Here is a 27,680-nt window from a genome sequence, read left to right as displayed (position 1 = left end):
CGTTTAATAAGACCTTTGCATTTCTTTCTATTGTTCTCCCATCATCCCCTATTAAATTTACATCATCAGCGTACGCATAACCTGGTACCATTTCTTTCTTTACTATACCTAGTGCTCTCAACGGGTCGGGTCGGGTTCAAGACCGACCCGACCCGACCCGTGACTAGAATTGACTGACCCGACCCGACCCGAGTGACCCGACCAGTGATCCGATCCGATTGACCTGACCCGACAACCCGACCCGAGCTGACCCGATTGACCCGACTCTACAACTCGACCCGACTAACCCGACCCGACAACCCGACCCGAGCTGACACGATTGACCCGACCCGACAAACCGACCCGAGCTGACCCGATTGACCCCGATCCGACAACCCGACCCGAGCTGACCCGACACGACAACCCGACTTGAGCTGACCCGACTGACCCGACACGACAACCAGACGCGAGTTGACCCGACCCGACCTGACCCATTTGAGAGCACTAACTACTCCTTACATATATGTAATAACAATAAGTAAGATGTAGTACCCAAATAGTATAACAGTTGAAGTACAATGACATTATATTTCTGTTCCCATGTTACCTGCTATTTAGTGGGGAGGAAAGCTTTTATATATAAATATTTCGATGGGGTAACTTGCAACATCTGTTGCAACATGCCGCATGCCATTGAAATAGAAATTTTTGCGGTTAAGCATTGTTATATGAACAATTGTTGTTGGTAATAAAACTAAGAGTATTATTATTATTCCATTATTATTATTATCATTATTATTATTATTATTATTATTATTATTATTATTATTATTATTATTATTATTATTATTATAGGACAACAGTGATGGCTTATTGCTTGCAGTGCCTAGTAGTAGTTGTTTCCTTTCATCTTCTCAGTTAGAACTTCAGACTGCAGGTCAAAGTGAGCTTCATGGATCACCTGCAAATGCATCTAAGAAGATAGTGTAGAATCCTTCAGATGATTTCCTGAACATGTATGGTTCTATCCAAAATCTGGAACTAGAAAACTGACAGCTCGGAAAAGGAAGAGATATGCTATTCTTACAGACACTCTAGAAAAAAGTACTTTCGAAATGAAAAAGAAGCATCTAAAAGCAACCGAAAACGTAAAATCATCAGCTGAGAAGAATTTATTCTCAAGTCGTCTGTTTGGTTTCTGAAGAACCGTACGAAGAACAGGATACAGAAGAAGACTGGGTACAGTGTTTATGTTGTGAGAAGTGGTCTCATTGGTCGTGTTCCGAGAGAAATCCGTACTACATCTGTATAGATTATAGACATTGACTGCCACAGTGAAAATGAGTGAAGCGATGTTCAAGCTGTAGATTTGATAGCATTAAATTTCTGAATCAAGTCCGATTGTTGCAACTTACCCCAGATGATGTTGCAATTTACCCCATGGGTGGGGCAAGTGTCAACAGTCGGACTTAGTTCAAAAAGTGGATGCTATCAAAACTGCCGTTCGATGTTTTGCACTTCTCTTTTTTTGGTATGTAGTTAAGGCATGTACCTTTTAGTACACTCAATATAGTTTTTGTATCTATAATAATTTTCGAGTAAAAAAACAGACCTGAAAATTGTTGCAACTAGCCCCATCTTCCCCTACAATCACTTTTTCAAAAAAAAAAAAAAAATGTATAAAGCCAGTAAAGCAATTAACATGTAGGTCTATTTTCGAAGATAATATAGGAATTTTTCGTGCTGCTAATTATTTATTTTAAAAAAATCAGATGCTGAAACCAATCGATATAGCGCAGTTTAAGCAATTCAGTTTGTTTTATTTAAAAAGAAAACTCTCTATTTACAAATTTGATTGTTCCTATGTATTAGAGCAGTCTTCGAAAAATCAGTGCCTATTGTATTTCTAAAATATAGCTGGAGCCGCGGTGGGTCAGTGGTAGAGCGTTCACCCCTGGTGCATGGAAGCAACAAAAGTGGGGAAACAAGGGATGTTGTACACGTTGCATAACGATACCAAGAAGTGCGCTGGAATAGTATACTTGATTTATCCGTTAGATGAATCTTCTCCCAGGAATACTTTTGATGGCGTTTTCCCCTTCCTTCGAGTTGGCAAACCTCAACTTTTCCCTGAGCTATGAAAAACTTCATTGCTATTGTGAATATACCAAAATACTATCCTAGTGTAGACCACTTACATTTTGATTTTATCATTGCCGGAGAAATTTTCTCAAAGGAAGCTCGTTGAAAGTACATTTTAAAAAAAGGATAGTCTTTTTTCGACATTCTAATGTACATACCTTAGAGCTGTATGGAATACCTACACGGAGAAATACCTACGGAACTATCGTCCCTTGTGTGCCAATTGCGAGTGGCTTACAGAAGGCTGTCTTGAAGTTTTATTGTGGAATGGCTTCAGTTAGCATGGCTGAGTTGTAATAAGCATCTACGCAACTTGTGAGTGATATACATAGTCAGATGCTCTACTGTTACACGTGTAACTGCTGTATAACAGGATGGGAAATGTTGTGTTCAACGGTAGAGGGTTGTGTCCAGGTATTTAAGGTCGTGTAAAAGTGTAGACGTTGGTGTTTAAGTAAAATTGATTGTGTTAACCTGTACACGCCTGCGCGATGGAAGATTACCCTGTCCACGAGCTGGCAGATATACAACTCATTTATGGAGTAGCAAAGGGCAATAGCCCAGAAGTGAGGCGTTTACATCGTGACCGTCGCCCTCAAAAGAGAGTAACTTTCCTTGTATTTTTCCACGCCTCCATATTCGACTTCGAGAGAGGGGTCCCTTCGGTTTCTCGTACGTGAAATCGGAGGAAATAGCCCCATATGGACAGCTGAACTTGAAGACAGCGTACGTCGAATGATCAAAACCGTCTTGAAACTATCATGTGTATGGCGTAAAAACCCACATGCAACTCTAGTAAACGATCAGCAGCAGAAATTTGGTGTGGTGTGGTGGATAATTTTGTGGTAGGATCTTATTTATTATCGGTCTGCCTGTGTGGGAGTACGTATCTTTTATTTTTACGTAATTGTCTCCCAAAATTGATAGAACATGTGCCCTTGAACATAAGACAGCAGATGTGATTTCAGTATGATAGTACACCTGCACATTTTGACAGGAATATGCAGACTTACCTAAATGTAGGGATGCATTCGAGTCGAGTCGAGTCGAGATTTAAGCCTGTCTCGACTCGTCTCGAGAAAATGTTGTCTCGACTCGAAAATATGTTTCTGTCTCGACTCGTGTCTCGACTCGACAGTCTCTGTCTCGACTCGACTCGAATTCGAGTCGAGACGTCTCGAAATTCGAGTCGAGACAAAATGTACGAGTTAAAATATACGCACACATCAGCCAGACCATCATGACTACCTACCTAATTGTCAGTATGTCGACTTTTGGCATGGATAAAAACGGCGACACGTCTTGGCATACACGCAATGATCCTTGATAGGTCGCTGGAGAGAGCTGGCACCACATGTGCTCACTCAGGTCACCTAATTCCCGTAAATTCCGGGAAGGGGGGCGATGTGTTCTGACGTCACGTTCAATCACATCCCACAAGGGACATCACTCAAATGTCCGGCTCCAATTTCAATGAAACTTTTTTTGCTGATAGAAGGCATGTATGCATCATTACTTGTGATGACAAATTTTTGCCATGGTGCATGTTTTCTATTTTTTTTAAAATAACTTTTAAGAGTTGTGATGTGGTTATTAGAGATTACTACAGAAGTCCTTTACTACCCTTTGTAAACGGAGCGTTAATGAAGAAAAGTGAAGAAAACACGCATGTGGATACATATATGTCCTGGGGGGAAGTCGTATGGTAGATATGACCTTGATGGCAGCCATCTTGAAATCCGCCATTTTGAATTAAGGTCAAATTTTCAAAATGGGAATAGGGTAATATGATACATAATTTCGGGCTAGAATTTAATTAGAAAAATAATGGTAAGGTTAGTTTTAAGATACACCGATTTGGGGGAAAGTTACAGGCATATTAATTGTTTTTACTTACTGTGTGCGTAAGTCCCTTACTTTCGTCTCAAAACCTGTAAATCGATCGCAACGGCAGAGCCCGGTTTCGCACTAGTGTTTAGAAATCTTTAAACTCACTTGAGGCAATGTTTGTGGATTATTGTATTGTATTTTGCCTTTAATTAAATTTGAACCCACTTCATGATCTTGTGTAAAGTATCACTAAAAGAGAATTTCTGTTTTTATGGAGAACATAAGCATAGCAATTATAAAAGGTGAGTAAGGTGCGTATGTATTTATAAGAAAGTTTATTTTACGAGTCTTTTGTGGTTCCGCCAACCTATTCTTTAGTTGTTTTTTTTTTTCAAAATACTCATATCTCATAAATAAAAGAGCTATTATAAAATCTCTTACCACTATTCTTTAATACTTATAAAATTTTATTTATTGTAAAAGCACTGGCGAGATATTTCTTATCGCCCACTAAAATTATGGTGGAGCTCCTTCGTGGCTAACGGTTAGCATACTTGCCTTTGGCGTGGGAAACCTGGGCTTGATTCCCGGTGGGAGTTCATGTGGTTCGGATTCCAGGTTAATCAGTAGGTCCACGTCTCACATAGCCTCGCTGCTGAACGGGACGTTAAACTCAGAATCAATTCAACTCAAAATTATGGTTTTGACTTGATTATGATGTCATTAGTTTAAACGCCCAACTGCCCAGTAATTATAAACATTGACTACATTATAAAATTGTAATTTGTGACGACTAAAATATCAGAAATTAAAGATTATTCTTTGGGTTTTGGAACATTTTGAAAAACGTGAAAAACTGGTACTGCACCGATACAACACACCTTTTGGACTTGTCATAACATGTCTTACATAGCTTTGGTTCGATTCTCAACACGGACTGCAACTTCCTGTTAAATTGTGCATCCGAAAGGCACTCTTTGTTAAACCTCGCTTATCACCGCTCATCTTAATAATATATATAACTTCACCGCGAAGCAAATGTTGCATTTCTCTCTTTCATCCTAACACAAAACAAAACTAACCACAGCTGTGACACGAAGGAGCTATTTCGAAAAGAAACAAGCTGTGCTTCTTAGAGATGTGTACCAAATGATAGAAGTATAAAGTATTGTTTTCTTTCCTGTTTATTGATATCAGTTGGTGTTCTTAATGAGTTTACTCATTAGTTTAGAAAGAGTATATATGGAATTTGGACATATGTTGTACGTATTCTCCTGAGAAATTGATGAGACCAGAAAAGTTATAAGGACAGATGGAATAGGTTTAAGCGCATCTACGTGACTTTATCAAATATTTATTCTCCATAATGGTACCACGCGGAAAACTTGGTATAGGCCTACTTTTATCTTTGCCTCCCTCTGTTATCTGTTTCGTATCATATATATCGGATGGTTTTGATATTTCTTCTGATCATTAAAACAACAATGGTACCTGTGTGCGTGCTGAAATGCAAAAGCACAAGGTAACTTCCTATTTGTTTTGGAAACAACAAACCCATTTCACGTGTGCGAGAGAAATTGAGCACAGCGAGATCGGGTGTTTACTCACGGTCAGTTCGCAGCAGGAGTCCATGGTAAAAGATTTGGCTATCTCGAAAACACTCGCAAAACCTTACAAATACAAAAGACTGCGCTTTAAAGAAAGTTTAGACACAGATGTTTCAATTTTCTTTTAGCATCTTTCTTCAGCAAAAGAGTCGGTTCATTGTATTCGAAAAAGGGAAGGGAGAAAGGGTGATTTTACTATTGAACTAGTGATCTAGTACGTACTTTGGGTAAATAGGCACATTCTAGTGATTTTTTTGCATTTTTTTTCTGATGCGGACAAATGAGAAGGAAATGGTTCTTAAAATAAAAGGAAGAAGTATATTGCAATTCAAAACAAATGTAGAAACCTTAAATTATTTTTTCTTTTCCCTCTGACTGAATGAAACCCCTGCTGTGTAACGACCTTAGGTAAACAACGGCTATCTTTGGTCCGCTACCTCCTTTTGTTAGCCGACATGAGATGGGTTACTTTTTTTTTCTGGAAGAAAGTGAAGAAATAATTATCCAGTACATTTACGTTTTGTCAGGCACACAGGCGCAGTCTGTACTTGTTTCCTAACGAATTTTAGCAACATAACATAAATGAAGCATATGTACCAGAAAATAGAGGCAGTACAAACGGAAATTTTCATCTGTGACACATTTGATGAGAAATATAGTTAGATGTCACGTGCAAGCACTCTAAACATGTCCTACCCTTTAATTCTATTCGTATGTTTATGTAGGTGAGACTGAGAAATCAAGAAACAATAATAACTGGTTTTCTTCCAGGGGAAAAATCTAAATGTGAAGGGGTGTTACACTGGGACTTTAATTGCGTCCTTTGTACAAGATTAACAAGTAATAGCAATTTTTAAATTTATTTTAGTTCTTGGGGAGAGGAAGATGGAAGCGAACCCTCGTAAGGACCTCTGCAAGGAAACATGAATACTATCCGCCACTGTTTATTACATTACACAAAATAGTTTTATATATATATATATATTGAGTTTTAGTCAGGGTTTTCATTCTGCAGGAGAGGGGGGGGATAGTAATACCTGACGAACATTTTCTATTCTCAGAGTGTTGCAATGATAGCATTTCCTCCATTATAACTTGGCCAAGCTAGTTGCATTATATGTAAGGATTAAGTTAGCCTAAAAAGCTTAAATTTCTATGGCTGTTTTACTCTGTACCCATGTTTCTCATTTTCGGTCTACGGGACTCTGTGTCCGGAAATTTTCGATGGCTTCCAAGTCGGAAAATAAGTGTATCAAAGGCATATATATTATATCTATGGTTATATGAGGCATGGATCTACAGTTTAAAGTGGGATACCGGTAACAACTTCATGAGCTTCCACCGTAAATCGAACCAGAGTCTCCCGCGATCAAGGCGTATGTGTTAACCATACAGCCACGAGGAAATTCACATAAGCACACACACATATATATTGTTGAGTTGATTTTGACTTTACCGTCTCTTTCAGCAGCGAGGATATATGAAATGTAGACCTACTGATTAACGTGGAATCCGAACTACATGATCTCGCGCCGTGAATTGAACCCGAGTCTTCCACGGCAAAGATGCGTACACTAGCCGCGGAGTTCACACACACACACAGAAAAAGAGTCCTCACACACCAAGGGTGAGAGCTGTGCCACTGAGTCACAGCGGCCACGGGGCTAGGTCGAGTCCACTTTACGTTCATAGTTTCTTAGTACATAAATGTTACGATTATGAAATAGATTTTACTTAATGAGCTGCATAAAAACAAAAGCTTTCGAAATGCATTAAACAATTAGCTCGATTTGAGTGTGAACTTAAAGTTATATCAGAGTGTAGGGGAAAGTGGGGGAATACCACGCAACGAGGGAATACCACGCACCCTATTTTCTCAGTTCTAATGCTTCGAAATTGATTCAGATTAGTGCTACTATCTAGTTTAGACTATGAAAGACATATTGTATGAGCGAGGCGCCAGTTGCTACTAGGTGTGGTTCATGGTATGGCGAAATGTTGTTTTGCTGTAATTTCTTCTAATTTACTTCGTTTGTAGATTTAGAGGTATGTATTGAAATACTTAGTTGATTTTTATAATGTGTATACAATGTTTTAGCGTAGTGTGTTAGTAGTAAGTTCATGCTAAATCTGTTTATATGAAACGACGTGAAACTTCTGAAGGTTTAATTTTTCTTTTTCGGCTTGGAATGGGGTAATTGCACGCATGCCATCCATTGTGCGTGGTATTGCCCCTTCACAAAGCAGTTATCAAAAAGTTTATGCTGCGTTTCTTTTCCTTTTTTTATGTATATTGAAATGCCATGACACTATATTAGGCAAACAGAGAAGTGCAAATGGACATTAGAACAACTAACAAACGCCATAGAAGCAATAAATGTCGGAAAAAAAATTAGAGAGGTAGCAAATGATTTTGGGATACATGAGGCTACATTAATAACAAAAGTGAAAGCTGGGACTGTCTGTTCTAAGAAAATGGGAAGAAAAGCTGTATTGAGCTCTACACAAAAAGCGAAACTTGCTGGTCAAGCTTTACATTTAGCCAAGTTGGTTTACGGAATGTCTCCAATTGAAGTACGCAGAATAGCTTATGAATACGCAAAAGCTAATATCAAACACAATTTGAATAAAGAAGGTCGACTTGCTGGGAATGATTGGTTGGAATTGCTTTTAAAGAAAAATTCCACTATAAGGTTAAGGAAACCTGAAGCAATTAGTATTAACAGACTCGACGAATTCATGAAGAAAAGGTGAAAGGGTATTTTAAGAACCTGACAGAAGTTACCGAAAAATATCATTTCTGCGAAGATTAGATCTTTAACGTTGACGAAACAGGTATATTCATAGTATAGACATCAGGGCGTATTTTGGATCCAAAGAGAGTGAAACAGCTCGGAGCACTAATATCATGGGAAAGGGGTAAAACCGTTACAAAGCTGTCAGGTCTTACATACCCCTATGTTTATCTACCCAAGAAAACGCATGTCACCTCAGCTGCAGAAAAGAGAATCTACTGGATTTATATATCCTTGGGTGGAGCAATGAATTTAATGGCTGCAACATTTTGCTCTTATTGCGAAACCGATAACAAATGATCCAGTCCTACCTATTTTGGATCACACGAGCAATATTTCATTAGAAATTTACAATTGTTGTAAGAAGAAAGGAATTGTTATGGTTACAATACCACCGCATACGTTACATAAACTTCGGCCGCTAGACCTCACCTTTTTTGGTCCCCACAAAACATATTTCAACCAAGAATGCACACTGTTCGCGAAGCGCTACGTTAATGAAAAATTTTTCCATATGACTTAAAGTTCATTCAACGAACCTTCTGATCTTGATGTAAACATTGTATAATGATACTAGCATATATTACCCGCTTCGCTGGGTTGAAATGAAAATTTAAATGCACAACTCCATATCTCATGTGTTTAATACCCGTGAAATATGCTTGCAGTAAATGTTAACATTATATCGCCTGTCATTTATGTTAACCCGCCGAGTGACACGGTCATGCGGGTTGCATATAAATACGTTTATTTTTACCTATGATGAACTAACAAAGGATTTGTACGTTATGGACACTTGAATGGTCAATTATCTCAAGACACTGGTAATTAAAAATTAAAGTGATATGATAAAAACCATCTAGGGTCCAAATCCTAATAACCCCCCAAAAATGAAAGAAATTGGTTCAGCCGTATTAGCGTGATGAGGGAACAAAGGATTTGTACGTTCTCTTTTATATATAAGATTACTCCGCCAGTCACTGGATGAGTGGTTATCGGCCAGCGCTTCTTTCGAGAAACACGTGCTTGTAGCCTGTTCCGTGTTTTACATAATCCCCGCCAGCGGCCATATTGTCAACTGTGATTCGCGCGTAAAGTGGGTCAAAGCCGCTTTCTACGCATGCGTATTCTCTTTTACTGCATTAATTCAATTTAGTTCTTAGGTACAGTGCTGTTGGTGTTATTTAGTTGGAAGAAAATTGCATTTTTGTTAATGAGCCTTATAAGCAACAAAAACATTGACAAACAGTTTATTTCATAATGGACTATTTTCTACTGTCGCATGGATGTTCCAAGGCTCTTTAACCAATACGATGAAACAATCACCACGTGTATTTGTTTACATAAGATACTGAACATTCCTTGAATAAACTATAGTCGATATTTTTAATACAGCTTATCTGAAAGCAGCAAATATGGACAAAGCTGTTAATGGCTTTAAACAAGCAGGTATTTGTCCTTTGGAGCTGGACACTTTTAGAAAAGAAGATTTTGAAGCTGCTCAGCAATTCCAGGCCGTAGAACTTGAAGATGAAAGAGAGACTTCTGAAGAAGTGAATCCCCAATTGCTTTCCGATGCTAAAACTATTATAGGCCTACGCCAAAATGAACGGTTGTTCGATCTTCGACGAAAATAGGGCTAAATCGAGAAGAACATCAACAAACTGGAACATCATTACAGCAGTTACCATTGCTTGTCCAACCGTCTTCTTTACAAAATGAGGCTTGAAAGTCTCACAGATTTCTCCTATCTCCAGGTCTGCCAAGTCATCTCCTCGAAATAACAAAAAGCGTTCAGAAATCTTAACTCCAACTCCAACCAAACGTATATTGGAAGATACTGAATTCAGAAAGAGCACTAAGCGAAGAAAGCACCAACAAAACAAAGTTGAAAAGAAAACTCGAAAATTCGATGTTGGTGAAAAACGTGAAGACAACCTGAGGAAACAAACTAGAAGTTGACCTAGACGTACAGTCAAGAAATGACCTAAGATTATGGAAAGAGATTCTGATGCTTCACGTTAAGGAATTACTGCGTGCCAATACCCGATGTAATGCGTGTGATTACCCGATGTGGTGGGGAATACCACGCGTTTCTCGTTTTCCACAAACTTTATTTTTACAGAATCTATTAAAATCAAGGAGCACTACCAACGACCGAATATGAAACTAGAATGATTAAGTTACAACATACATTTTCCTCATGTTAATTTGTTTGATTTGTAGCGAGATATTGGAAAATGTACCTTAAGTGCGTGGTATTCCCCCACTTTCCCCTAAATACGGATACGCACCAAAGCTCGAAAACTTAATACACTATTTCTCCTATATAGTCAGCATGTATCAAGCAATCGTTCAGCTTTCATTTGAGAGGATGGAAATCGAAGGCCCCTGAACAACTATGTTACTAATGTGCGGAATGTATTTATCTTACAGTGAACTGCTTTGATGCCAACTGGCCTAACTCCAAAATTGAAATTTTCCAGGAGTGAAAGTTGAAGTTCAATATCTCATGAACAATCCATATTTATTTTATGTTGTGAACCAAAACCATAACTACTGTATGTAGTTCATTGTTTTATAACTTAGTGTTTACAAAAATCCTTTAAAAAAATACCTATTCATAGAAGTGAATGGTACTTATCTGTACTAGTTCTTGGCATCCAAGCAGTCCATTTATTGTAATACTAGCTTAATATACCCATTCTTCGCATTGGGGCTGTATTTGGAAGTCAACACCTGTGGAAGTATCACCATTCATTTCAGTGACCACGAAAACTATGGATTTGACACTAGTATCAATCAATATGGGCTATTTATACATGTCTCGGTATTCCTCACCCGCTGACACCCGGCCCGCATACAGTAGTAGCTGAATTTGCAAGTTATCGCTGATGGAAGTGTCACCATTGATCTCAGCGACCGTGAAAACTATGGATTTGACACTAATGTCGATCAATTTGGATTACTTTTACTACATGTCTCGCTAAACGTCCCCCTGAGACCCCCTGGTTCCAATTTTGACAAAAACGCTTCGCCTTAGACTGGGACCTGGACCAAGGTATCCGTGACCAAAATTTGGTAACTCTCGGTCAACTTGTCTGGTCCCCAGGTCGGTCCCAGTAAACGTCCCTCCCGAGACCCCCTGGTTCGAAATTTAAAAAAAACGCTTCGTCTTGATCTGGGGCCTGGACTACGGTACCCGTGACCAAATTTTGGGAACTCTCGGTCCACTCGTCTGGTCCCCAGGTCGCACACAGACAGACAGACAAACACACAAACAAACTCTTTATTTTATTTATATTAGATAAGATATACTATGTAAAATAGTCTCGTATCATAATATGTGATGTACAACAAATGTTACATTATATATTATCCGTAGCTCGTGATATGCTGCAACATATTAAAGCCTCAGAATAGTTGGGCAAGCGAATAATCCAGAAGTTACGTAACCCTATTGCGTTCATGGGAACAAAAGCACAATAATTATAACTATGCTAAATTACTATAGACTACCAACTGCTCATTCAGAGAATTTATGAAGTTCACTTTATCGCAATAGTTTTATACAAACTAGATAATCAATTATTATTATTATTATTATTATCATTATATTTGCAGTACAACCAAATACAACGACATTAACTATTAGTTCTATTAACTGAATTGAGCTGAAAATTAAATCTTGATCTTTAAATTTTAACTATTCATTTTATGCGTTCTGTACCTTTCTGAAGGAATAAAAGCTGGAATTGGTTTCAAGGCTGTTTCTGAGTGAATACTTTCTTCAAAATAATATTAAAAATTATAGAAAGATTTTCGAGACATTCGAGTCGAGTCGAGATTTTTAAGAGCCGTCTCGACTCGACTCGTGTCTCGACTCGAAAATTCGAGTCGAGAAATACGTTTGTCTCGACTCGTCTCGAATTTTACAAAGTGTGTCTCGACTCGAATCTCGACTCGAATTCGAGTCGAGTCGAGTCGAGATTCGAGACATGTCTCGACTCGAGCGCATCCCTACCTAAATGAAACATTCCCAGATTGGAAGAGAAAAACCTGTGTTATGACAACCTCGTTCATTCTACCTCACGCTGCTTGATTTTTTATTTCGGGGATACGTATGAAACTCCGGCCACGACAGTCGAAGAACTTGTAGCTCGATGTAATATAGCTGCGGCAATCATCTACGAAATTTCAGATGTGCTTGATCACAGGCGGAAAAATTTGCTTCGCCGATGTCATCTTTGCAATGCGGTCAACGGTCGACAATATCAGACTGTGAACTGTTATTCTTCATAGCTGTCTCGTGTACACATACTGCATTGCGCAAATACTGTACAAGGTACCTCTGAGTATTTCACAGTTATCCTACCTTGTACGAAACAGAATAAATCGATAATTTGAAATTGAATTTCTTTCTTTCCTTGTGCAACACGCGCAACACCTTGAGTATCGTCGAATTTCATTCCTTCTGTACTCGTAGTTATTATCTTCCACGGATTTACGCATTACGGGGAGGAAATCTTTTAATCTAGCTTACTTTGGCTCAAATTATATTCACATAATTTGTGGGAATCACTGTTGTTATGTGAAGAATCCCTTATACTCTAGTTCATCGTACATGATCTTTTGCCCCTGACTGTCTTATGCACAGTCGTTATAAACCTACTCTGGATCAAAGTTATTTTTTTCTCATTTTTACACACTCTTAAGTTGAACAGGAAGCCGTTGATTGATCATCCGTTACCATTGGCATAGAAGTTATAATTATGATAAGCTAAAGACTTCGTTTCATTTAAATTCTTCTTCCGAGTCCAGGAATCACCTCCAGACGTTCATTACATTAATGAAGTTACACACTATATATATAATGATAAAAAATAATACCGATATTAGTGTCGATGAAATAGTATTTGGAGTCACTCAGACGAACAGTAACACTCCCGATGCAGTTTAAATCCATACTCAGATTCCATTGCCCTTTATGCTCAAAATAAAACTATTCTCCCCGTGCGAAGAACGGGTATTCTGTTAATAATTTATTATTAAACATCACACCATAAAATACAAAGTGTATCACGTAATGTACACGTTATACTGTTACTTGCTTAATGTATAAATGGAGGATGAAGGACTATTATTGGATCAAAAGATCCAATATATTTCAGACAATAAATTTCTTGTAGGCTTTATATCTGGAGAACAACATATAGTGTACCCAAACCTAAACTATGACTGAACTCAGTATGATGTGCTTAGTGCCTGAATAAAACGAAAGCTCGATTTAGGGGCCATTCAAAAATTCTGTTGCCCTTGATCCAAAAAATCTAATATATTTCATTCAATAAAAAAAAATCTTGTACGTCTTATATCTGAAGAACTACATATAGTGCAGCCAAACCAAAACTATCACTTAACTCAGCATGATGTGCTTATTCCGAAAGTAATACGAAACCTTGATTTAGGGACCGTCCAAACGTTTGTAGCCCCTGATCCAAAAAGTCCAATATATTTCATTCAATCAATAATTTTATTGTATGTCTTATATATGGAGAACTACATATAGTGTAACCCAACCCAAGATATCACTTAACTCAGTGTGATATGCTTATTGCGTAAAAAATATGAAAAGTCGATTTAGGGACCGTCCAAAAATTTTGTGGCCCGTTATAAAAAAAAATCCAAAATATTTAATTAATCGAATTTTTTCTTGTACTCCTTATACCTGGAGAACTACATATCTGGAGAAAACTCGATTTAGAGACCGTTCGAATATTTTATGGTAACTGATCCAAAAATTAATATTAGCCAAGATCATAATACTTTGATCCATTTTTTAGATCATTCCTAAAATTCTTGTTTTTATCCAATCTTTCTTTTAAACAGTATCACTCTCTTTGTTCTCAATTTGAAATTTATCAAGCAATTATAAAGCATTGCTTATTATCCAAATTTGTATTCGGTGTAGAGCTTCAATTTTCTCAAAGTTTCAAATAAGATAATAAAATATGATTTACTATCGGAATTCGTGTCAGGTATTATTATTACTTTTATTGGTGTTTTCCTTTCTTTCAATTGTTAAAACAAGAAACTACCTTGCACTGTCATAAAATATGTGCTCTTTTCCAATAGCATAATAAGTGCTCATATAATTTTGATCCTGTGCCGTTTCGGTCCTATGCCGTGTCGGCCCTGTGCCGTTTCGGTCCTATGCCGTGTCGATCCTACGCCGTTTCGTTCCTATGCCGTTTCGATCGTATGACGGTTCTCTCCTATATATCCTTGAGAAAATAATTGTTACTTAATATTGCGTAATTATAAAATAATGTATTTTTTATTATTTCGATCGTATGAAAGTTCTGCTGTCGATCCTATGCCGTGTCGATCCTGTGCCGTTTCGGTTCTGTGCCGTGTCGATCCTATGCCGTGTCGATCCTACGCCGTGTCGATCCTATGCCGTATCGATCCTACGCCGTGTCGATCCTATGCCGTGTCGATCCTACGCCGTGTCGGTCCTGTGCATGTAACCCTATACAGGGAAAGTCAAAATGATGTACCCGATTTCAGATTGTGGCTAATCTAATAAACATATGTTATTATGAAACGTGCTAAAAAGGTAAACTATCAAAGTTTTCTTGGAACGTATTCAAAAATGCTCTATGTGAGCACCTTGCGTAACACGGCACATATAAAGCCGATAGTCTATCTCCTGTCAAACCTTTTCCTGCATTTTGCGGTCAATATCAGCAATGGCTGCTGTAATGCGGGCACGCAGGTCATTCAATGTTGTTGGAAGTGGTGGTACGTAAAAATGGTCCTTTACAAAACCCTACATGAAGAAATCACATGGAGTCAAGTCATGTGCACACTGATCATAGATTTGTTTACATAATATGATAATGAAGCACACAGAAAGATATCTGCATACCATTCAACGCCATTTTCCTTAATTGCTCGCTGCTGACTTCTAGCGGTAGAAAGTGGATACATTGGGTAGAAACTATACTTCGCAAGGGCCTATGTTTAGCTGAAGGGGTCCAGCTCTTTTCTCTAAAAAATGTTACAATTTTGGTAATTTATGTTCACATTAGGTTAGTTTAGGGTAGGTCAGGTTAGGTTCGGTTAGTATATGTTAGGTTAGTGTATACTATATTAGTGTTTGGGTCCAGCATAATTTCCCAAAAAATGATAGAATTTCGCTTATTTCTACTAATATTAGGTTAGTTTAGGTTAGTTCAGGTTAGCTTAGGTTACTTTAGGTTAGGTTAGGTTAGATTTGGTTACGTTCTGTTACGTCTAAGTACTTGCATCATTCATTTCTCCTGTAAATTTTGTGTTTTTTACGTGCTTTTTCGACCCCTTGTACTAAACATACTCCTTCGCAAGTTAGCCTTTCGAAGCGCATGTCTCACAATAACATATATTTGTTAGATTTCACAGAATAACTTTCAGAAATCGGGTCTATCATTTGAACTTGCCCTGTATAATTATGTTATAGCAAGCTTCCAGAGATTCGATTATGAGTCTGTATTTTGTTTCTAGAGAATGTTGTAAATGTTGTAAGTTGATAAATTGTAAGTTAATAAAATACATATCTGTTAGGCCCATAAATTACCATATAGCATATATTCAAACCCCCTAAATTGCGACATTTTGTTGCTGAAAAAGAAATAAAGGGCCCCATTACTTTCAATAACTTAGGGCCCCATCAAACCTAAATCCGGCACTGGTAAAACCCAAAGATTTCATTTTTTCACTCTTGCTCTGTGTTAATTTGGCTTGTGGGGAACTTAAGAAGATCTTGATTGAACTTTCACTGCATCTAATCTTTGCTTTAAAATCGTGAATCTTTGATTCCAAATTTTGCCAAAGATAAATTTGGAGTAAATGATATTACATATTGCTGATAATTATTTTAAAAAAAAAACTTCCATATTGCTTGTTAATATAAAGGGACAAGTAACAAGTATATATCTATTATTATTTGAAATTGATGTGAAGACACTGAAATAAAAATGTTCCAATAAAGAGTTTTATTTCAGCAGCATAGAATAAAGAGAAAAAGAGAGTGAGAAAGCTACCTACTGTTATAGTTCCAAACCATTGTGTTGTAACATTTCAATGAGATACGAGATATTGCAACGGAATATTTGTATTCTGAAAATTTCCGTGTCCACTTTAACGATCGAATCTGTTAAGAAATAGGCAGTTTTGAATCAGTTACTGTTGATCCAGTACTATATAAAAAACATAAGTTTGTATTATTTTTTATCTTCTCCTTTAATTCTCTATTTTGCAAGTTATTGTGAATGTCCATTGAGTTGTAATGAGATCTGTTGATGTGACTGCACGAAGAATGTTAAGTTTGTTTATAGGTATGCTTATTGTTTTCTGGTCTACTACCATCCTGAATTCAAATGGCTGTTGCTATAGTAATTGCGTTTATACTAAAGGTTTTCTCCCGAGATTTCTATTAAAAGTGTTCTGTGTATTGTGTTTGAAATAAATGAAAAGTTAGTTTTATATATGAGGAATCATTGTATGAGAACCTTCAGTCGTTTTCACTTTTATCTACAATCAGTTTCATAGTTTGTGTGTTTTATAATTGAAATTTTACTGATTACATTTTAAGAAGATAGAAGATGTAAAATTTCGTATTAAAACAGTTATTAATTTTCGACAAAATATGCCACATAGTCGAAACTATTCAGATGAGGACTTTGAAAAGCAGTGTCTACTTTCAGCAGTTGAAATTGTATGTCCAAACAAAGATGGTGCAATCAAAAATTAACATTTTCCAGCGGTTGTTATCAGGTGAGTAAAAAAAAAGTTTGTTAAAAGAGATTTAAAACAGCTTCAAACATTTATTTTTACTTTCGAGCGGTGATAGGAGAGAACCCGTGGTGATCGTGAAAAAAAAAATCGAATTCGAGATTTCAACGAATTTACACCTTTTATGAATTTCTAGATGCTGAAAAACGGACTTTATGTTTTTGTCCGTGTGTTTGCCCCGATGAAAGTATGTTCATTTTCCTAGAAGCCATACCATTCAACGTATTGAGACGAAATTTTTAACTCAAGACTTTTATTTGATTCTCCAGGGGCATCTTTTGAATTTTCTTCATTACTGTCAAAAAATAAGGGTAGGCTTATTGAAGGGTGAATTTGAAAATTTACAATTTTCTTGAAAATAACTCTAATGATTGCATTTCATAAATCAGTGTTTTATTAGCATTCTTATAGTTTGGAATAGGTCTTAGGAAAAGCCAGAAAGGATGGTTTGCTCTTTAGGGTTGATTCTTTCCAGACAATTGTATTAAAAACGACTTCATATTTATAAATATTGCATTAGTAACTTGACAATATAGCATCACTCATTTGTCCGGAAAAAGTCCACAAGAATTGATACTCTTCTAGATGTTTCTTTTCAAGCGATTTCCTCAAATACGTTCATGCAATTCTGTTGATAACATTTCATAGGTAAATTTTAATAATAACTTTAAAGAAACTTAGTTCTCTAGGACATTATGCATATAAGAAACAGCATATATAACTTCTTCTTTCGTAATATAAAAAAGCTGAGAATAACATGAACTATCCTCAGCTTATGTGATTTATATGATTATTTGGTTTCCACAAATGATCATTATCTCTGTGTTTTGTATTTGAAGTAATTATTGATATACGTTTGTCATAGGTCTACAATATATTGCCATTATTGACCATGCACCCCGTGAAAGACAAGTACGTTCGTCTAGAATCAAGTGCATTTGGGAGCAATGTTGACATTTTCGGGGGAAACGTCACTAAGGTAGCGATAGAAAATTATTTTCCTGATTGTATATTTATTTGGTCATTTTTAATGACGATTTCAGTAGATAACAGACGAAAATCATATTCACGAAGAAATTAAATGTCGACTAAAAGCAGGGAATTCGTGTTACTATTCGGTCCAAAATCTCTTGTCGTCGCGAATTCTGTCGAGGAATTTGAAGCTTAAAATATATAAAACGATAATCATGCCTGTTGTTCTGTATGGTTGCGAAACATGGTCGCTTACTCTGAGGGAAGAACATAGACTGAAAGTATTTGAGAACAGGATCCTGAGAAGAATATTCGGACCCAAGAGGAACGAGAATGGGGAATGGCGAAAGCTTCATAACGAGGAACTACATAGTTTATACGGTTTACCCAACATTGTTAGGGTCTTCAAGTCTAGGAGGCTTAGGTGGGCAGGTCATGTAGCTAGAATGGAAGAAAGTAGAAACGCTTTCAAAGTCTTGACTGGTAGACCCATAGGAAAACGACCATTAGGAAGACCTAGGCGCAGATGGGAGGATAATATTAAGATGGATCTCGCAGAGATAGGAATACAAAGTAGAAACTGGATCCAATTAGCTAAGGATAGAAGTCAGTGGAGAGCTTTTGTGAACGCGGCACTGAACCTCCGGGTTCCGTAGGCCATAGAGTTAGTTAGTTAGTTTCAGTAGATACAATTCCAACGATTTATGCTGCGAACAAGTTGTTCTGTAATCAGGCGTTTGTAGTTCGAAACAGTTTTGATTCGATATGTTTCTTTTCTTTCTTTGTTTGTTTAATCAGAAAGCTTGTAAGCGTTCCATTTTTTATGTATACAGATAGATAGAATGTACCGTATACATGGTGGATCATTTATGTTGATACAGCCATGTAACTTTTAAACTAATAAACAAAACACACTGAAATTTTGTACTGTGCAAATATCAGCAAGGGAACATTGTATAACAAAATGTGTGATACAACCAAATTAATAAAGTTGCCAACCGAACATAAAGTTACATTTTTTAAAAATAGTACTACGTCAGGTTATAACATATTTCAAATCTACATGATAAAAGAGAACTTCAATATCAAATTTGTTATCCAGTGATGCAAACTAAGGTTGTTATAGTATCACAAACATCCAAATTTTGGTAGTCTCATGTAAGACGGAGGGGACAATGCACATCTAAAGTATTTTAGTGTCTAATACTGTAGTGACAGGTTTCGAATGAATAGGAACAAAGGTAGAACGGATTCAGAATTTGCTGGCTTTTTTTTCTTTTCAAAAGGCTTTATTTAAAAAAAAAAACTGCTTAGGTAAGTACTTCATCCAATTCATAGATTCTTTCAGTAGATCTAAAGATCATAATGCCATTTAATATCAAAAGCCGTTCCGGAGATATGGTAAATACTGTTAAAGTTTGCAACATTGCTTAAAATTAGCTATGTAATTCCGAAAACTTGCAGTTACAGCTACCAAGTATTGTAATGTCGTAGAAGCAAAGTAAATTAAAAAGTGTCTTTGAAAAGTTTCCATAAGTACGCCATTGTAAACAATATACCGGTATCAAATTTAACAATTTTTTTTTTTCATATCTTCGGAATGGTTTGAGATACCAGATTGCTGTAAACTTCACTGTGACCGTTAAGTCTGTTGGAAACTATCTCCATAATTGGACGTAATGTGTATCAAAAAATTGTTTTCGAAGTAAAGTCCTTTGAAAAAAAGTTAAATATTGAACTCCTTGTAACTTTGTTTGTACTCGTTCGAAATATGTCGTATGGTGACCGTAATATTCGACACTAAAGTACTTCGGATATGCGTTACCCTGTCCGAGTCATTTGCATGATTAGTGTTGTAGAATCTTTCGAAATTTGCTTATTTCTCGATATTTATGATACTGTAGCGCCCTTAGGTTACAACACTGCATAATAAGAGTGATATTGTAAGTTATCCTTTTACATGTATATTTGAAGTACGTAGTAATCTGACATATTGCCATTTCAAAAAAAAATATGTTGCGTTGGCAACACTGTTAATCTGGTGGTATGAATAGGGATGGGCACGAGCGAGTTTTCTTTGAAACTTGACTCGAAACAGACATTTTTGAACTCGACTCAAGAGCTCGGCTCGAAAAATTTCCTCCAACTCGACTCGAATCGAGCCAATTCGAGTTAAATCTTGTGTGTAGTTTCAAGTACTCTCTTCAAGCATCCTACCTAGACAATATAACTACCAATGGTGCTACTACTATTACTACAACTTATTATTATTATTATTATTATTATTATTATTATTATTATTATAACAACACCCTGTATGACCATAAAAGATAGGCGGTTTGTATCTGAATACTAAAAACTAGTTCACCTCCGATCTTGGTCGTCGACAAGGCTTCACGAGGTTCTGGGTTTGATTTCCGGAGGAGCAAGCATTCGGGCTCGAGCAAAATATGGTTAAAAGTTATAGGGCGCCGGCCAAACATTCAAAACTGCTCGGCCGGGTTTAGGGTTGTCAACTGCTCGAGCGGCTCGGCACACAGCTCATTCACAATCGAGCAAAACCGAGAAGCGAGCCGAGCCAAGCCGACTCGAACCGAACCGAATCGAGCTGATTGCTCACCCCAACTGAGCCGGTTCGAACCGATGGACTCGTTTCAATGTAACTGGCTTGAAGCTATGGCTCACATGAGCCGAGTTAGTGGCTCATCCCAACCGAGCCATCTCAAGCCATCGGCTCAATTGAGCCGAGCCGATGGCTAATCCTAACCGTGCTGGCTCGAGCTATTCGCTCAGTTGAACCGAGCCGAGCCGGTTGACATCAGTACCCGGGTTGGGCTTTAGCTTGTGCTCAAAAATTGGACTGTGCAGGTCTTAGCCTTGATGGTAAGAACTACAGTATATACTTATTTCGGTGCTCACGACATTCGAGACTTTTCATTATAAAAATCTACTGTCGTCTCAGTATCGAGACGAAATGAGATGCGAGTTGTGTCCCCATCATGAGCAACACTAAAAGTATTTCACATTACTGCGTATTCCACATCATGGCTTTCGGTTTCCAGTCTAGTCAGGCCATGATTGAAAACGAGCTGAACGAGAGAGCCATTTATCAAACTCTACTCAACTCGAAACTCGATCTCAAAAATAGTGACTCGACTCGAAACTCAAGTCGAGTTTTAGATTGATTCGTGCCATCCCTAGTATTGAAGAGTGTGTTAATGTCTCTGCCGATATTTGTATGTTTTTTTGTTTATTAGTTTAAAAGTTATAAGGCCGTATCGAGAAAACTAGTCTACCCTGTATATAAATGCATGTGCTGAGTCTTAGACATGCGTATGTTCTAGACGGACGCCGTTTAAAAATCGGGAAACACTAAAGGCTCCTTGAACCGAAAAAAATGCGGGAAGCACTGATCTATAAATTAAAATCAAAGTACATCAGTGATTTCCCAATCTCTTAACGATGGTTGAATCGACCACGCACTAGTTTATAAATTATGAGTATAAGCCAATCCACAAATAAAGATTAGCTCGTCTACATGGACTATTTGTTGTATTAGACATCCGAAAAGTCGGCCGAGTTTTGATCGTAGAAAAAGGAAGGGCATAACACGAAGAAAAATTTTCTTAGAAAACAGTAAAATTGATGATATCAAAACAATTTAATTTTAACATAGGCCAGTGATCCCAGCTTGAGTACGCGTACCACTTTAGCGTATTATTTCAACACAAACTTTCTGGTGTTGCGGTTAACACAGGCATGGTGTTAACGATTTGAAATATAGTGTGTATTAAGCGGTGTGAAAATAACACTGCGGAATGTTAGAGAAGTAATGGATTTTGATATAGATTCAGCGTCCGAGGAACAGTTTCTACCTTTGATCTTATTAATCTATTGCAACCAGTAGTTATGGATGTGCTACTTGAAGTCTGCGTATTGAATTCCCATAGTTTGGAAGTTTACCGTAGTTTTATACTGTAAAACGAAACTAACTTATTTCATACTTATGCCAAGTAACGAACAAAGTAATTACATTTCTTATAATTATTGTATTACATAAAAATAGCTTTGTAAACGTGTAAATTTTCTTATATTTACTTCAGTAGAATTGCTGCCATCTATCATTCCTATGGTCATTATGTTCTACTTCATTGCCGATTATATTTCGTTTCTCGTAATCACACTTTATTATCTATTGCAAGAGTCATATCCGTTTAGTAAAACAGAAAACAACTTTGTGTAAAAATAGTTTTTAGTAACTGTATATAAAACAACCAATGGTGTGTTACTTAAGTGACACATCATCGGGTGGTTTATTTGACGACTGTCAATTTAGCACTTTACTTCAAAGTGCGATGGAGTTAAAGTAGCACCAAGCATATTTCAGGATTGATCACAGCTCATAAACATAGAGCCATTCTATAGAATTAATGTCTATTTATTTTATTGTATACGGAGATAAAACCCAGCGTATTGTAAACGAAAGAAATCGTTCAGTGTTTGGCTTGCATCGTCGAGGGTTCTGAGCCGTTACTTCAGGAGGTGGCTGTTTAATGAATAGAACAAATGGTAATTTGATGATGTAGTGTCGGGAAAGTACAAGATATATTTGCGTTCCCTATCGAAGTCGGATAGTGGTGTCACGGATGACTTGCAGCATGTAGCTGTGTGTTAGTCTGAATCAGAATTATGACACCTATGAATCACGTCTGTAAGGCAGAGATGCGGTTTTGATTCCCTCTCAGTCCTGAAATTATTCCATCTTCGAATTTTCATATCTGTACTGACCTGATTAAAGTTTTGGATAATGCCTTCATCAGTAATTAATACAATTGATTTACGAGTCCTTCAACTCCTGAAGTATCACATGACAGTTTTGAATAATGCTAGTACATGATATTGATACATTTTTATATATTTATTTCAGGTCACCCATCCGATCTACAACAAGAGGTATTAAAGTCACAGATCCTCGCAATTCCTGGAGTTTCAAATGTCGATATATCTGTGGAACAGAGGTCAATCAGCCTGGAGGTTGATTTAAGTGTAAATTCTGTTTCGTCAATTAAGTAAGTATATTTAACCCGATTTCCATATTAAATTTTGTTATTTACTAGTATATGCATTTTTTTCGTAATCTAAGACTCAGAAATTAAATACGCTCATGTCAAAAACTTAAGGGAATGTTAATTTCGAAAAGTAACCCTTATGGCATGTTAATGCTGTACCAAACGTCGTATTGACACGCCTGACTGTATTGTCATACCAGCCCTTTCGGTGACACAAATGCCCTGTATGATTGTCATAACACGAAGAACGTCCGTAGCGGGAGAAACATGTAATAAGTGAGTTGTTGTTTTCGGGATGTGCAGTGCATGTTGGTCATAAGGAACGTGTCCTTGGAACATGTGATGGTCCAAAGAATACATGTGAACGATGTAATGCGCGTCGGATCATGGGTAGATTAGAAATGGGCAAAGTTAACAGAGTGTGGTAAGGGATTTGAATGTTCTTTGTAGTGTTGTTTCGATACTGTGGAATCGTTTGCTGGCTGGTGAAAACATTGAAAGGTAGTATGGTGGAGGTCGTCGACGTGCAACAAAACTGCGTAAGGATCGTTATCTGGTCTTAAATGCCCGACGAAGACCAACGACCATACCAGGTACACTCGCTCGAGACCTTGCAGGTACTTCTGCGACAGACGCATCATGTCAAACTGTATACCAGGGATTACACGAATGCATACTATATTTACGCCGAACACCCAGGTCAATTGGCCTTATATAACAGCGGTGCCAGGCATGCCTGCAATGGTGTATAGCCCACAGTTAGTGGACTCCAAAACAGTGGAGTAGTGTACTCCTTAGTGACAAGTTACGATTCGGTTTGGAGAGTAGTTCTCATCGTATGATTGTTTGGAGGGCACCATGAACACGTTACCATCACGAAATTATTATTGAATGGACGAGTAAGGAGGCCTTGGTGTCATGTTCTGGAGCGGCATCATGTTAAAGGTCCGTACAGCACTTCGTGTTCTCCAGCAGCGGATGGAAACAGCTAAGATAGATAGAAACATCATCCTTGAACGTCATCCCAATATGTCCAACTGTTCTGCGGTGCATACGGTCTTGCATTTCATATGGATGATCATGTACGTCCACATAGGACACAATTGATGGAGGGTTACATGCAGCGTGAAGACATCATGCGTCTCAAGTGGCCAACACGGTCACTGGATCTCAATTCCATTGAGTGTATATGGAATGTCTTGAGACGACGGATTGCGTTCTTAACACCTCCACCACTGTCACTTGCTGCACTCCGCTAGTGCTTTGCAAGAGCTTGATGCTGTAACACATACCGGTTTAACTGTTCGCAGTAACCTCACCTCGTATTGAACATTTCTGCCAACAAAACCCGGATTGTGTGACAATCAACAGATTGTGACTATGATAACGTAAGCAGTGGTCGAAGTGAGACGGTATGCGGCGGTATGCCATACCGCCTCTGGTTTTTTAGTGACGAAGGCATACCGTCTCTGGTTTTCCAATGATTAAAACATACCGTCACTGGAAAGTAGATGCTAAATACCTTTAATAAATCAATTTTATACACAGTAATTGACGAATAGCTTTGCACGTAAAAGGTTTTATTTCTTATGTAGAAAAGTTGACAACACCGACATTTTTTCTTTTTCCTACCTTTTGTTTTTAAAATTAGGTGTCTGCAAAGAAGTCGCCTAGTTTATATTTCGATGTGCCATATTGAACTTTTTCTTTGTTATATATGTGTGTCTTCTTGCCTTAATGCATATAAATGTCGTGTTTTGAACATGGGCAGGTTTAGGAGTTGTCTGCTTGGGAGCGGACCTTCCAGGTGTTTCGAATACCCCACAGTCGAGTGGGAGACGCGAATTTTTCCCGCAGGAAATTGTTATCCTCATTCGGTTTTTGAGCATTTTCGTGAATAATTCTCTATAATACAACATAAGGGGATATTTTTTCAGAAAGTTGGAGGGGATCAAATTCTCTCCATGCCCCCTTTCCCGCGTTACTACAGAGAAGCTCTCCAATGGTTTTTAGTCATTATGTAAATATAAATGCAATCTTTACGCAACTACCCTCACTGCATTACAACATTTAGGTAGCCGGTATGTGGTCAAAATCGTAATAAAACATACCGCCTCTGGTTTTTTACCACTTCGAACACTGGACGTTAAGTGTATTCATGTGTCATTGGAAGCTTTTTTTTTTTTTTTTTGGTCCACATGTATCTTTTCCATGCTTCTGAGCGAGCAACTATATTTTTGTACGAATTGTTCATGATTGTCACTGTTATCCACATATTCCCTCAATTTTTGAGCATAAGAGTATATTGTCGTATTGCAAACAAGGTTAATTCATGTTGAAACAATAATGAAAGTCAGAAAATGAAAAAGTAGACATTATTGAAATAATTAATAGAGTATTGAGAAAAAAATTAGTTGTATCGTGTACGCGTGTTTCAGGGACGGATCCAGGACGGATTTTTTTTGGGGGGGGGCGGTGGGTTGTAATACTTCTACTTAGAGCTACTTTTAAAAGCTCCAAACTCTGGGATGGGTTTTATTTATATATAAAATAAGAAAAATTTTTCTTCTAGGGGGGCAATCGCCCCCTCCCTGGATCCGCTCCTGGTGTGTTTTGAGATGTTCGACAACCATTGAGCATATTATTAAGGCAAAATTTGCTTGTAAAGAGTGACACCTGATTTATTTATTATTCATAAGAAAAGAGAACCAATCATAACTTACAATACAATTTGGGGGTAATTTCTCAACCTATTCCATACAGTAATGATGGTAATGAATGAAATGTTGAAATGAATGGAGTTGGAAAAACGGGAGAACCTCGAGAAAGCCCACGAACGCGGTGTTTGTCCACAACAAAGTTCACATAACACGAGCTGAAATTGAATCAGGAACCCCACGCAGCAGAGGTGAACCATCAAAAAATACAATCAAATTACTATACTACGAATTCAATCTTTATTTCATATACAAAAAGATGCACTGCAAGTTCCATTGATTTACAATACATTTTAGATTTGAACGATAAAGAGCAGAAATCAGTATGAAAACAAACATTCTTAAAGTGAAGTTAAACTCCTCAAGAGGAGCTTGAACTAAAGAGCCTCTTTCACATTATATGAACGTTCGCCTGTCCGAGTGTCCCGTTCGCTCATCCAGTAAAACTCGTCCAAGATGTTAAAATCATTTAGGACTCGTCCGAGAGTTTATGCAACTCTAGGATTCAAAGGACTAACTCTTTTTATGCTTATCAACAGGGCCGAAACTTGTGGGGGGTAGAGGAGCAACTACCCCTCCAGGGAAGCTCCCGCCGTTTGGGGGGGGGGCAATTTAAGACAAAATTTTCTTACTCTGTATACGATACGAACATGAAATTATAGATAAACCATCAAACAGGTTCACTACATTACATAAACAAAACAGCACACAAAAGGTAAATGAAACAAAAATGTGTCGTTGGCCCATTTCATTAAAAAGTGTATACTACTAGGGGCCTAGAAACAATATTCGTATGGCTTTGAGATTTTTTCAATATTGTCCTCTTAATTAATTTGTCATGTATGGAACGGGCCCAGGGGCCTGTGGGAGGGCCCAGAAAGAGTAAGAGAAAGATGGAAAGAAGGGACTTATTTTCGAATTTTGCGGGAAGGCCCAAAACAACTTTTTCTAGGGGGTCCAAGTATTAATGTTTGCCCCCCAGAAAAAATCTAAGTTAGGGCGCTGCTTATCAACCACCTGTTATTTATCGTGTGAATTACGTAAAACATATTATTGAATATTAAAAAAGGTTTGGTTTATTTTACGTATATTTAAGAAAGTTTTGTGATGATAAGATCAAAATGCATTTACTCCGATTAATATGTATTGTTTAATATGTTTCAAGCAGCATCTGATTGAAACAAGGAAGATAAGTTATAGTTTCAACTTATCATGAAACAATTGAAAGCAGTATTTATCTTTTAGTGTAGGTCAAACAGTTCACTGTTCTCTGAAAGTACTTCCCTGACGTTATAGTTTTCGTCACGTCGTGCCATCAATACGTGCGTGTTGAAATCAGGTAACAGATAACGCTCTGAAAATATTATCGTGATTTTACTTTGGTGACAGGATTATAGAGCAAACTATAATGTAGAACAAACGAAATAGACTGAATATACTGCATTATTGACATGATATTATATATTTTTAGGCGTGTTTGATTGCCTAGCATACCAGGAATCTCGAACAAAAATAAATATTTTCCGATACCCATCTCGTAACGATGGGAAAAGAAACTGACTGTAGATGCTATTGAAGTTACCATATTGCTGTTCTTGATTAGACAGAGACCGTAGCCTCAAGAAGGAACCTTGCATATACTTGGCTGATTTTTCTTCGAGTGATTTATATATATATATAGGATGGTAAGTGGTAAGAAACTATTTGAACAGACTTTGGGAGCTGATTCCTGAC

The 27,680-nt window shown here is 37.5% G+C and overlaps 1 protein-coding gene across 9 annotated transcripts in view; it reads left to right on the top strand.

The window, feature by feature from the left end:
- ATP7 (copper-transporting ATPase 1) overlaps window positions 1-27,680 on the top strand; it is a 361,543-nt gene that overhangs the window by 99,082 nt on the left and 234,781 nt on the right. For all 9 annotated transcript variants that reach the window (XR_014127060.1, XR_014127059.1, XM_081728114.1 and 6 more), the window contains one exon: window positions 23,088-23,229. Coding sequence is in view for 5 of the 9 variants with exons in the window: in XM_081728114.1 (XP_081584240.1) it covers window positions 23,088-23,229 (142 nt within the window). In the remaining 4 variants the exon portion in view is untranslated. The remainder of the gene's footprint in view (window positions 1-23,087; window positions 23,230-27,680) is intronic.

The sequence above is a fragment of the Thermobia domestica genome, chromosome 10 (genome assembly GCF_964235325.1).
Source record: "Thermobia domestica chromosome 10, izTheDome1.hap1.1, whole genome shotgun sequence".
NCBI classification, from domain to species: Eukaryota; Metazoa; Arthropoda; class Insecta; order Zygentoma; family Lepismatidae; genus Thermobia; species Thermobia domestica.
The sequence above is the reverse complement of the archived record's forward strand: the minus strand, read 5'-3'. Positions and strand labels throughout refer to the sequence as shown.